Genomic DNA, 13,550 nt, shown 5'->3' with positions numbered 1-13,550 from the left:
TCATAATTTTCAAACGGGGAAACAACATACAAATTTATTACCTGTAGAATCAATACTATGAATATGGCGAGCCAAATAAAACTTTCTGACTTTCGCTTTCATATTTCGTAAACAGTTTTGTTTTAGTAATTCTGTTTTGAAAATTATAGGTCATGGAAACGCCGACAATAATTTAGAAACATTCTGTATAATAAGAATAAAAAATCAAGGAGGATGAGATGTGAAGAGCAAGTAGCACGCATGGTAGAGAAGATAAATGCGTACGGAATTTGGTAGGAAAACCAGGAGAGACCACTAGGAAGACCTAGATATAGGCAGGAGGATAATATTAAAATGGATCATAAGGAAATATGATGGAGTGAAATGGATTGGTTTAGTCTGACTCAGGATAAGGAGAAGTCGTGGGCTCTTGGGAACACGGTAATGAACTTGTGGGTTGCCTAAAATCTTGGGGAGGTATTTGAATAAATGAATGACTTTTGGCTTCTCAGAAATCATCTTACAATTCACTCTACGCAATCTGAGCTAGTGACACCGTATTTTAATAACATATAAAAAGTAAATGAATGCACTCGAGGGTGTCACGGCTGTGACGCTGAAGATTGTGGTTTAGTGCTCCGTAACGCCTTGTATTTCGGAGTATTCCCCTTGGCTTACTCTCCAACCCAGAAGAAGGTTATATGATCCTCTGAAGTAGAGTGAATGAGTGAGTTATAAATAAAAATTCTCTCCTGATACACAGTCAAAGACAGAGAGCTTCTCTTGCGATGTAACATCGTGTAGTCTGATAGACGTAGACAGACGTTTCGGAGGAACGTACTGCATCCATCTTCAGGGTCTTATTGCTGCCTGATTTCTCTCTTGGCTCACGCTTTCACGTTTCGACATTGAATATGAAAGCAGTAAGCTCCTCCGAAAAATCCCACCACTTCTATCAGACTACATGGCGTCAAATCCCAGAAGCTAAATTTCGTTATAGTCGCCTCTGCGGGAACCTCAAACCCAGCAACACAGATACGGCTGGTATTATTATACTTTGTGTCTTATTAAAGTGCGACAGGTAGACTCTCTGTATACAATTCGTTAATTAGAGATGCTGCGTTCATGAGCTAACTGTAACAGCACCAAAGTTATTGCTTAAATATGTAGGAGTCAAACCACCATTTATCAAAACAAGCTTTACAGTCTCGTCAGAATAATTCTGTTGAGGTTGGAGTCGTACTGATTTAGTATTAAATCATTCTCTCTTAAACTATCGAACTTATAACAAATATAGTTCTTGTATAAATTTTTGGTTGAAAGCGGGCTCTTCCAACGTAATATTTGAATTTCGCGGTTTCATATATTTCGAATTTCGGACTTCAGATGTTTCTCTGTAGTTCAGAGATCGGCCGCCTTGTGGCAGCACTGCCGCCGTAATGACGGTCGGTACAGCAGAAGTGATTTGCAGCTGGCAAACTTACTGTGGAAAAGACAGGAGGCGGTTCGTTGTACTGTGTGTGTCGTTTACTGGCGGCATGTTTACTATACGAAGTTCTCATTTATGTACACAGTTTTTTTAATCGTGTGATAGTTTTGACGTGTGATTCAAGGAAAGATGCGCGTGGTTTTCACTGTATACCGTATCGACTATGCCCGCAGCACTGGGAAGGCGGGAGGGTGCAGAGAAATCTGTAAGATGGCGAGAAAAAGATGCTGAAGATGACAGAATGTTTTGAGGTTATGTTGAAGTTCCTTTACTGCAGTATCCATACCGTTCCCACAATACAATAATAATTTAAGCCATGAGGTGAATTGAGGTGATATAGTGCTGTAAGGTAAATTTGGCGTTTCACTATGCAGGCAAAGAAACGATACCTCCTAGTATTATTGTCATGTGCTTTTCTGGCGTACTGTTATTTCGGAGGATACAGATTGAAAAGTGAAAGTGCGCGATTACCGTATGAAAATCTTCCTTCCTATGTGGATATAAATGAACAGTTTTATGACCGTGATTTGGAATCCTCACCACATCTAAGACGGACCGGTGGCACACAGAAGTGGACGAGCAATAATAATAATAAAAATAAATACGTTAATAGCAACCAGAGGTGTCGTATGGAAACATGTTTCGATTTTAGTAAGTGTCGTGGTGAATTTAAAGTGTATATTTATCCCCTGTCTGAAGAATCAGAAACTGCAACAATTTTAACCCCAAGTCCATCATATCAAAAAGTGTTGAATGTTATTCAAGAATCGCGTTACTATACAGCAGATCCTAGTCAAGCCTGTCTATTTGTTTTAGCTATTGATACATTAGATAGAGATACCCTTTCAACTGACTATGTTCGAAATGTCCCCTCTCGTTTGCAGAAACTGAGGCTATGGAATGAAGGTAGGAATCACGTTATATTTAATCTGTACTCTGGCACATGGCCTGATTATGCTGAAGACAACCTGGGTTTCGATCCTGGAATGGCCATTTTAGCAAAAGCAAGCATGTCAGTTACAAACTTTAGACCTGGTTTTGATGTTTCAATACCTCTCTTTCATAAAAATCACCCAGAGAAGGGAGGTGAACCTGGTTTTGTTACAACAAACAATTTTCCAGTGTCAAAAAAGTACTTACTTGCATTTAAGGGGAAACGCTATGTGCATGGTATTGGTTCTGAGACGCGTAACTCGTTGTACCATCTCCATAACGAGAAGGATATTGTGTTGGTGACAACGTGTCGTCACGGGAAGAGCTGGAAGGACTTGAAGGACGAGCGGTGTGATGAGGACAATGCAGAATATGACAGGTAAAGAACCACAACTGATCCTGCATGAGATGTATTGGTAGAAAAGACAATTTAGAGTATGCGTCACATGTTAAGTTAAGTTGGTTTAGCCATGTTAGTGAGTTCCTGTAATTGTCACTGTAGAGTTCTTCATGCATAGATGGGTGGACAATACTAAAATAGATCTTAGAGACATAGGATGGGATGGTTTGGATTGGATTAATATGGCCCAGGATAGGGACCAGTGGAAGGCTCTTGTGAACACGGAAATGAACCTTCGGGTTCAATAAATTCCTGGGAAATTCTTGAGTAGCTGCAGATTTGGCTTCTCCTCAAGAAGGGCTCAGCTCCATAAATAAGTAAGAGCTCTTCATGGGTCATGCCATGTGGAAGGAAATATATATCATGATTAATAATAATTTTGGTGGAGATATTTGAATGTCCTTTCCTGTCGAAAGAAACAAGGTTGGAATAAGGGGTTAGGTTCTCACAGCAATGAATAAAAAGATTTGATGTCTCCTGGCATTTGATGTTGTGTTAAGTATGAATGTTTCAGAGGAATATGCCCCTTCCATCCTCAGAATAGAAGACTGACTGAAGATAGAGGTTGCAGGTTCCTTCAAAATTTTTACCATCCCACACGGCACATCTTAGGAGGTGGGAATGTTCATGTAGGTCATTGTCTGGCTGAGTTTTGTGAGTCAGGTTTATGTATTGACATAAAGGACAGGCATTAAATTATTGTGCTTCTACCAGTAAGGGCTACGATATAACGCACAAGTTTCTGTTAAATATATTTACAGTGGCATGTAATGGACTCACTTTGGCTGTACAAAATTCTATAAGCCATTGCTTTTATTATATGCAATACAGTCTTCAATGCAGCCTCACAGATCATTGGCCAAATCAAGGAATGCTCAACTCCTTCATGTAAATTTATGACATGTTTTGGCCTTGCAGGCCATCATCAAGTTTATATGATGAATTGCATAAAACTTTGTGCTGTACTGTTATATAGCCTGTGAGGGCCATGCATCTGGAAAGTTTATTCTTTTAAAAAACCATATTGGATCTTCTTAAAATAATTCAACATATGAAATCATTTTAAAATAATTTTAAATGATGTAAAATGATGTATGCTGGGTCATAGTGTTCTTGTTGCTCGTGCTCTGTTTTGTGTGGCAGTGGTGTCTTGGTTAGGTTTGCTCTGGTGGTCAGTGGGTGATGGTATTACATCTCTGAGGGCAGTAATCTTCGTGAAGATTACCATCTCCTGAGATGTCATATCGTAACGGTCTGCTTGTTACCTGCATCATGCTTGTTTCTTGCTTGGCGTATTCTTTGACCCTGAAGATGGAGGGGACATGTTCCTCCAAAACCTCTGTTCGCTTTCAACAGCCTACATGGCGTTGTATCCCAGAAGAAAGCGCTGTCCATAATTTTATATTTGGCGATTCGCAACTGAATGCAGAGTGGTTCTGTGGAATGTGTTCATATGAGAATTGTGGGGTGTGGATGGGTTAGTCATACAAAAGCGTCACCCTCCCTCCCACAGTGGCAATTAAGCCGTTGCCATACTTCTCACTTCCAACTCAAATTTTAGACATAAATACACAGCCTGTAGTTAGTGGTTAGCCGGTTGTAGCAGAAGGTGGAAACAGTTAATGGCAGTATGAGGGACATTTTCTTCATAAGGTATTGCAGTCAAACCAAGTTAACAGAACCTGCATATTCAGTGATTCTGGAGTGTCTACCAAGCGTTTTGGTGTATAATGTGAGGGTTTGGATGGAAATTTTCAAAATTTACCGTCAAATTTTGATTGGACATTTCGCTAGTTTGATTAGGGGAAAGTTGGGGTAAAACGGGGCAATAGGGGGTTTCTCATTATTGCTGTCTTGTGAAGTTTTAATGTTTTTTTTATTTTGGGGGGGGGCACGCGAGTCTGTCGGTAGGCAGGGCGAATCAACGTGGTTGCTTGGTTGTAATCTGTTCTTGGTGTGTACTTGTAAATTGTTTTTGAGTTCAATTGATGTTCAGTGCACTTACATTTCAACACTGAACATTCAGAAGACACATACTTATGTGTACAGGACTCAGTAAGTTTTGTTTCAGATTATATTTAATTCTGGAAGCCTGTGTAAAGTGTTTTCATTGAAGTAATCGAGTGTGTTGTATAACAGAACCAGAGTACCGCGCATTACGCCGCCGTACCAGGCAAAACGGGGTGTTTTCTTCTTTTTATAAAACTAATAGTTACAACAAAACCATTGTATGTAACCAAAAAATAAGTCTCACGTGTGAAACCATAAGAAATGAGCATCATCTCGAGGAGATCTGACATTTATACCGAAAATAATTGATGTCTCCAGACGGTTAGAGTTAATGTAGCGTGAATTGCCCTGCTTTCCCCTATGTTATCTATATTTGTTTCTTTTAACTTGTAGCTTACATCCTATTTTCCTTACAAATTTTCGTGCTTGATGCTTTCATGACTGAGTTTATCAAGAAGGTTAGTAGTGTGTACAACGTGATAGAATTAACCTAAAACATTGTCTCGTATTGAGGGGAATGTCCGGATTTAAACCTGCCAGTCAGTTTACAGAGCAGTATCACAGCGTTGTGAGTTATACATTTAACATGGGGGCATCTCATTTCGAGCATTGTTTTAATTCACTGGGTAGTAATGACATTGAGCCGGGATAGCGTAGTCGATATAGCGACTGGCTGCGGGTTGGACAACCGAGGGGTCGGACTTCGAGTCCCTGTCAATAATTTTCTCCACGTCGTCCAGACCGGCTCTGGGGTCCACCCAACCTCCTGTCCAGTGGTACCGGGGCCACTTCCCACGGGGGTAAAACTACCGGGGCGTGAAACCGAGGTCAAGAAATGTGAATGTCAACTTCAGCGATAGAGGGTGTCACGTGGTCAGTGCAATGGATCTCCACGGCCGGTAATCTCGGTTTTCTAGACCGGAGCCGCTATTTCCTTTAACCTAACCTTCCGACCTGCAGCACAGTGCCACCGCGTGTCCCTCCTACTTTGTCTTTAGAGACTTAAAACGGATACTAAACGACAGGTGCAAGTGGGGGGGGGCTCCTGAGAACACGGTACAGGCCTTCCGAGTAAATAAAACGCTGGTAACTTATTGACCACCTGAGCAACTACCAGTTTTTCAAGAAGGACTCTGCTGCTTGGGGTTTATTCTTTTAATTGTGCAATGTAAAGAAACTAAGTGATGTCCCTCCTGCGGCCCATACGGCGTGTCCACGAAATGTAGCAAAATACGTTACACTAGAAACAATTAATATTCTTATTCTTCTCCAAGTATAATTAGAATGATCAAATCGAGGAAGATGAGGTGGGCAGGGCATGTAGCACGAATGGGGAGACGAGGAATGCGTATAGGATATTGGTGGGAAAGCTAGAAGGAAAGAGACCACTGGGAAGACCAAGGCGTAGATTCGTGGACAATATTAGAATGGTAGACTTGAAAGAATTCTGACGATGGTGAATACTGTACTTTTTTTGGCTTGTTTTGGACTTCATCCATCGTCTGGTATGTAAAAGACAAAGACCACGACGTTTCGGAGACCGGATCTGTCTCCGTCTTCAGGTAGTCGAGTGATTGAGACTAGCTCTTTCTAACGGGCCTAACTGAGTAGGTTTATCCTTCTCTACCCACCTGAAGACGGAGACACATCCAGTCTCCGAAACGTCGTGGTCATTTGTCTTTTACATACCAGACGATGGATGAAGTCCAAAACAAGCCAAAAGAAGTACGGTATTAAAATGGATCTTAGATAGGATGGGATGGTATGGATTTAATTGATCTGGCTCAGGATAGGGACCGGTGGAGGGCTCTTGTGAACACGGTAATGAACCTTCGGGTTCCATAAAATGCTGGGAAATTCTTGAGTAGCTGCAGAATTGGCGGCTCCTCCAGAAGGGCTCAGGTCCGTGAGTGAGTAAGTAAGTAAGTAAGAAAGAAAGAAAGAAAGAAAGAAGTTACATCACAGCCTTCCGTGTTTAAACGCCCTCAGACTTAATAGATTAACAAGATAAGATCGGTTATACTTCAGCAGGCGGTGGCCTGCGAGCCGCATGCATCGCGGCCATGGACACTTATCTGAAAGAGCTAATAACGCAGTGAACGGCTGGTGGACACATCACAACCGAGTGACTCCTGGCATAAATCCAGATTTATATAATAGCGAAAGATTGGCCTATTTATCTTCCTGAGAGTATTCTAATATACAGGTTGGCACAAAATTCGGTTAACTGGTTAGTAAAATATACGTACAATAACATACGTTAGAAATGTAATTACTAAAAAGGTAACGTTGTCCCTGTGCTTAACTAATTAAGCACTACGCCATGAAGGCGTATGGGGAAGTGGATGTATAACTCCGTGGCCTGTAATCCGAAAGCGAAGTATACCGACCGAGCGACCGCCTCTGTGTCCTAGCGGTCAGAGTTCCTAGTTACAGATTAAGAGGTCCCGGGTTCGATTCCCGGCACTGCCAGATTTTCTGAGACGTGGTGGGTCTGGAACGGGGTCCACTCAGCCTCGTGAGGATAATTGAGGAGCTATTTCAAGGAAATAGCGGCTCCGGTCTAGAATACCGAGATTAATGGCCGTGGGGATCCGTTGCGCTGATCACGTGACACCCTCTATCCGCCAAAGTTGGCATTGACTTCGCCAGTAAGCCGAGCTAGACATCATCGTGAAAGTAGATGGAAAGCCGAGAGATATTGTCTCGGTTTGTTCGAACCTGAAGATGGAAGCGAACTGCATAATGAGGAGCTTCATTACTTGTACTCTTCTCCAAGTATAATTAGAATGATCAAGTCAAGGAAGATGAGGTGGGCAGGTCTAGCAGCGCGAATGGGGGAGACGAGGAATGCGTATAGGATGTTGGTGGGAAAGCCAGAAAGAAAGAGACCAGAGGGAAGACCATGCCGTAGGTGGGTGGACAATATTAGAATGGATCTTAGAGAGATAGGATGACATGGTATGGATATAGATCTGGCTCAGAATAGGGACCATTGGAGGGCTCTTGTGAACACGGTAATGAACCTTCGAGTTCCATAAAATGCTGGGAAATTCTTGAGTAGCTGCTGAATTGGCGGCTCCTCCAGAAGGGCCCAGCTCCGTGAGTAAGTAAGTAAGTAACATGGAAGCGATATGTTCCTCCGAAACGTCGGTTAACTTTCAGTGGACTACACGGCGTTATATCCCAGAATATAGTATTGTTATATTTGTAGATGATTTACTAGTTATCTTTTTTTTTTTGTATTATGATTTTGTGCCATATTCTGGTAACGACATATATTCGTAAGTTTTCTCTTCGTTCATTTATCTTATCTCCTCAAAATATAGCTTATGATTAATTTAGAATGGAAAAGAGAGCGCGTCTGCAAAATCTCGGTAACATTTGTACAGCGGGAGTGCGTATTCGCCGATAACAGTGTTGTATGCAGTGTCGCTATCTGGCGCCGTTCTGAAGTACTGAGTGGGAACGTTGTCACAGACTTCGACTTAACAATGTGCAGCTTTGTTTCCATCTTGACACAGTTCCGTGAGTGACGCCGCTTTGTGTTCCAGCATCTGGGGATTGTAACATGATTGCTTTTGGTTTGTACGTCTGTAGAGCAGAACACCTCGGTCTTTATTTGTGATTCCGGGCCTTGTGGAGAACAGTTGCCAGCTTGTCGGTATTCTTGGCTCGAACTTCTGTTCAACCCTATTTTCATGAAAGTTTTGCTCACATAAACCAGATAAACCATATTTTCACTAATATTTTACGCAGAAAAGCCCCCTTAAATCTATTTTTATGGACTTTTGCTCAAAGAAGTGAGGTTAACCCTATTTTTATGAAATATTTGCGAAGAGAATTCTGTTCAACGCCATTTTCATGATAATTTTGTTCAGATAAATCAGATCAACCCAATTTTTACGAGTATTATCCTCAAAGAGTGTCCTTTACAATATTTTCATGAAACTATTACGCAGAGAAGTCTGGTGAACCATATTTTCACGAATATTTTACGTAAGGAAATCTGATGAATTTTCTTTTCATGAATATATTACATAGACAAGTCTGCTGACCCCAAATTTAATGCAAATTGTGCACGGAGAAATCTGGCCAACCCTGTTCTCGTGAATATTTTACGTAGAGAAGTCTGGCCCACTCTGTTTTCATGAAAAATGTATGCATAGAAGTCTAGTGAGAGAGAAGTTTGATTTATTCCTCTGACTGACCCAGCAGTTGCCGGACATTAAAATTATCGATATGTTCTCTAGGCATGTATGAGTATTATACACACATTGTAACAGTACAAGCCCATTCTGAGTGAATAAACAATCAATATTAAGACTATAGAATTCATTGCTTTTACAAACAAACTCTCGGTGTCCGAGATACAGTGATTTCACTGTACAGACCAGCAACACGCCATGGCCTCCTCCCACGAGTTGCAAATTGCATTGATGTTGACGGTGGAATTTTCGAAACTGAATTATACTGGGTAAACTGTACCAAATTTATCACTTGAACAATAAATACCAGAGTAAAATGCTTCGCCGGCGGTCACGGTAACCGAGCGGTCTAAGGCATGCACTGTCTTCGCTCGCTCGGAAGCCGGGATCGTGGGTTCGGATCTGTTTCCTGTGAGGTACGGACTGAATTCATATATATTATTCTTATACACTGCCGGTCACGGTAGCCGCGCGGTCTAAGACATGTACTGTCTTCGCTCGCTTGGAAGCCGGGATCGTGGGTTCGGATCTGTTTCCTGTGAGGTACGGACTGAATTCTTATATATGATTCTTATACACTGCAGGTCACGGTAGCCGCGCCGTCTAAGGCATGCATTGTCTTCGCTCGCTCGGAAGCTGGGATCGTGGGTTCGAATCCCACTCAGGGCATGGATGTTTAGTGTGTGTGTGTGTGTGTGTGTGTGCGCGTTTTTCTGTGTTTGTGTACAGGTAGAGGCCTTGCGACGAGCTGATCACCCGCCCAAGGAGTCCTACCGAATGTGTAAGATCTAGAAAAAGCGAAGTGAACGGAGAAGTTCATGGAGGTAGGCCTAGGCCCACTGGGGCTCTAGTGCCAAGGAAAAAAAAAACAAGCTTCGCCAGTACAGTCCATTTATCTTAATGAAATGCATATTTATATGCGTTACGTGTAAGGCCTATAAATTCAGGTGAGAGGAGGAAGCGTTGTGTAATTATTATCAAAAATATACATACTTCGATGATCTTCGGGGGTGATCGGGGGACCATGGTGATTGTTCAGTGTACAATTTCGGAAATGTACTCAGAACGTAATATTTAATTATTTCGAAAACCGAGTGATTTATGAGAAGACTGTACTGGGTACAAAATGTTCTTATATCCTCTCTTCGTTTTTTATCCGCAACATTTTTCTTTTCGATAAATATTTTCGAATTACTTTCAAGATGCGAAGAGAAACACATATATGTCCAATTTAAATTAAAATTTCATAAACATCTTCAGTATTAAATTTCATGAAAATCCACTCAGCCGTATTTCGAGTTGTTTCGTGGGTAAAGATGGACGGGGCGAACTTTATATGCGCTTCGTGGAATTGCGAATGCACGTAGAAAAGGAAGGAGATGTAGAGAAGGCAAGAAGATGTAAAGCTGTTCCGGTTACAGGCCGTGGAGGCCCATAGGGTTGTGAGACGTCGAGGCTCCCACATTTTCTCTAGACAGTTGGCTCACAGATGGCGGTAAGGTTGTCAGCCTTACGCGCCGGCCGGCATTTACCCCCCAGTAAGATTCCTAGGAAAAAAAAAAGAAGAAAAATACATGAAATAAGGGAAATTCATGTTTAAAACTCGTTGAATATTTGGAATAAAAATGAAAAAGTTCATTTTTCCCTGATACGAATCTGTTTATCCAGCTGACAGAACGATGGGAGAGGTTGAGGTCGAGAACCGCCTAATATTTGGAATGAGAAATGTAATATGTTGCAGTCTGCTGTGTTACCGACATGTTTACTCAGCAGTATTTGCTTCTCAGCTCTGTATCTCTCTGTCTTATGTGCTCAGATGTATTTGGAAGGCGATAATTTTGGCACCGTCTCCAAGGGTTCAGTCGGCTTTACAGTTTCATTATCTTCCTAATAACGCCAAGGGACGATGCGAGACCATGGACTGATATACACCACGAATTTTCCTTAAGACCATCTTTTTCCTGGACGCGCAGGGCTCCATTGCGATGTAGGATTAGAGATCCATCCTCATGGGAACTTCTGTAACCCCGTGCAGTCTGTTGAAAGTCAGACGAACATTTCGCTTCATCCTCATGGTCGAAGAATAGACCAAGCAAGAAACCAGCGTGAAGCAGGTAGCAAGCAGTGGTCTGTTCCTTCCGGAGGTCATATGTTCCTCCGAAACGTCAGCTAACTTTCAACGGACTACACGCCGTTAGATCTCAGAAGATAGAACTTTTCATCACGATGTTCATAATATATGTGGAGCCGGGATAGCTCAGTCGGTATAGCAACTGGCTACGGGCTGGACGACCGAGGGGTCGGAGTTCAAGTCCCGCTGGGGCAAGAATTTTCTCTTCTCCATGAAGTCGAGAGTGGCTCTGGGGTCCACCCAACCTCATATAGTGGGTACCGGGGAGCTTTGTCCTCGGGGTAAAGCGGCCGGGGCGTGAAGCTAACCACTCACCTCCAACTAATGCCGAGGTCAATGAAATGTGGATCTATACATCCACTCCCCCATACGCTTTCATGGCGTAGTGGTTAATTCATAATATTTTTGGTTTTGGTTTTCAGACTGTGGGTTTCAGTTCGATACAATTATTCAGTGGTGGAAGCGACACTAGCGCCGCTGAATGTAAGGCCGTGAATGTGAGAGAAACTTTGTTAATTTATTTGAATTGAAAGAATTCGGCGACCAATTGCAAATATTGATCTTTAGGTTTCATACTGATAAGTAATCAATCGTTTCAGCTAGATATATAGCGTCTTATATGTAGTTATCATAAGTACACAAGCAAATCTCCGAGAAATGTCATTTACGTGACGAGTAAGGCGTGTGGATTGCACGTTGAAATTTTGTTAACTCCCATCCTTAGCGGCAAAGGTCGACGCCCTAATGTAGATGGAAGCACTACCGATTATTGCTACTATGTTCTGGCTCTGTTCCTAATGAACTGGAATGTTTAGTGTCTTTGGGTGGGGTTAGACCGAGTCAGATTGGTACGTCGGCCACTAAAACAAACTCCATGGCCTGTAGTCCGCAAGCGAACTATACCGACCGAGCGACCGTCGCTTGTCGGCCAAGTTAGTGCCAAGTTTAGCGGATAGAGGGTGTCACGTGATCAGCGCAACGAATCCCCACGACCATTAATCTCGGTTTTCTAGACCGGAGCCGCTATTTCATTGAAATAGCTCCTCAATTATCCTCGCGAAGCTGAGTGGACCCCGTTCTAGACCCACTACTTCTCAGAAAATGTGGTAGCGCCGAGAATCGAACCTAGGGCCTCTGGATCTGTAGGCAGGAAGTATGACCACTAGACCACAGACGTCGGCAGCTAACTGGCCTATTATACCAGTCGAGGAGGATAGGTGATGAGTGTGGCGCGGTCGGTGGAACGAGAATTGGCACGAGAAATCGAAGTATTCGGAGAAACCATTCCCCTGAGTCATTTTGTCCACCACAAATTCCACATGACCTGATCTGGGCTCGAACCCGGGCCGCCGCGGTAGGAAGCCAGCGACTAACCTCCAGAGCTATGGAACGGCCCCTGAACTGGGATTAGTTCTGCCCTTGTGTTACACAAAGGAAAACGCGCCATTGAAAAACTTTGAGTCTGTAACTGACATTTTTAACGTCTAAGACGTGAAACCTTCATGGCAGTTGGGCACAATGAATTGTAGGGCGGTCAGTTTTGTCGTATGATATTGATATCGAGTCATATCCTGATCACTCGAGAAGACTTTGTTGGAAATGTGATGTAGTCGAAAACTGCCAACGGAGACAGAACAGAGAAATTATTAACTAAATATAGGCTTATAATTGATTTACAGATCATGCCTCGCCAAACGGAAATAGATCGAATTAAAATAGACGTCAGTAATGTAAATGGACTCTTCAAAGCGGTGGACAGGCCAGAGGAATGTCCAACACATGTTATGAAGGAAAGCATTATAATGTCACGTGTCCGGGGTTTGCATGACTAATAAGACGGGTTTTGGATTTGATGATCAAATTTATTGGACCCTTATACAACTGACTACAACAGTTCACAAATCACTGTGTGACGCGCTGTCATATGAGTGGACACTCCATAAAAATTATTCAGACTTCCAAGTGAACCCAACAGCCAGTCAGAGTCAGTCAAAATCACACTGCGAATGACAGTCATGAATATCTGAGTTACGGTCTTGTTTGTTCTAGGGCGCCCTCTCTGACGAGAGGACGGGTCTGGCTTTGGTATATGCGCATTCTTTCTCTGGTCCGAGCCCCGGGTCTCAGATTTGAGACTTCCCTTTTCGTCGCCTCCTGCGACTCTGTCAGTCAAAGTCAAAGTCACATTGCGACTTACGGTCAGTTTGTCAATGTGGGGCGCCCTCTCTGACGAGAGGTCGGGTGTGTCGTTTGTCAGTCATAGTCGATAGTATTAGTCCATTGTCCCTATGTACACTAATTTTCAGTTTAGTCTTAATATCTAGTACGTGTAATATATACAAGGCCTCTGTCAGTCCAGGCTCAGAACAGCAGACTATGCCCTGTTTCTAGTAGTGTCTG

The 13,550-nt window shown here is 42.6% G+C and overlaps 1 protein-coding gene across 1 annotated transcript in view; it reads left to right on the top strand.

Annotated features, from left to right (window-relative positions):
• The first annotated feature begins 1,425 nt into the window (after positions 1-1,425).
• Positions 1,426-13,550, top strand: part of LOC111866884 (exostosin-1) — a 237,097-nt gene continuing 224,972 nt past the window's right edge. The window contains exon 1 of the mRNA XM_023856233.2: positions 1,426-2,780. Coding sequence (XP_023712001.1) covers positions 1,837-2,780 — 944 coding nt within the window. The 5' untranslated portion in view covers positions 1,426-1,836. The remainder of the gene's footprint in view (positions 2,781-13,550) is intronic.

Source organism: Cryptotermes secundus, unplaced genomic scaffold (genome assembly GCF_002891405.2).
Source record: "Cryptotermes secundus unplaced genomic scaffold, Csec_1.0 scaffold673, whole genome shotgun sequence".
NCBI classification, from domain to species: Eukaryota; Metazoa; Arthropoda; class Insecta; order Blattodea; family Kalotermitidae; genus Cryptotermes; species Cryptotermes secundus.
This window is presented reverse-complemented; position numbering and strand designations above follow the sequence as displayed.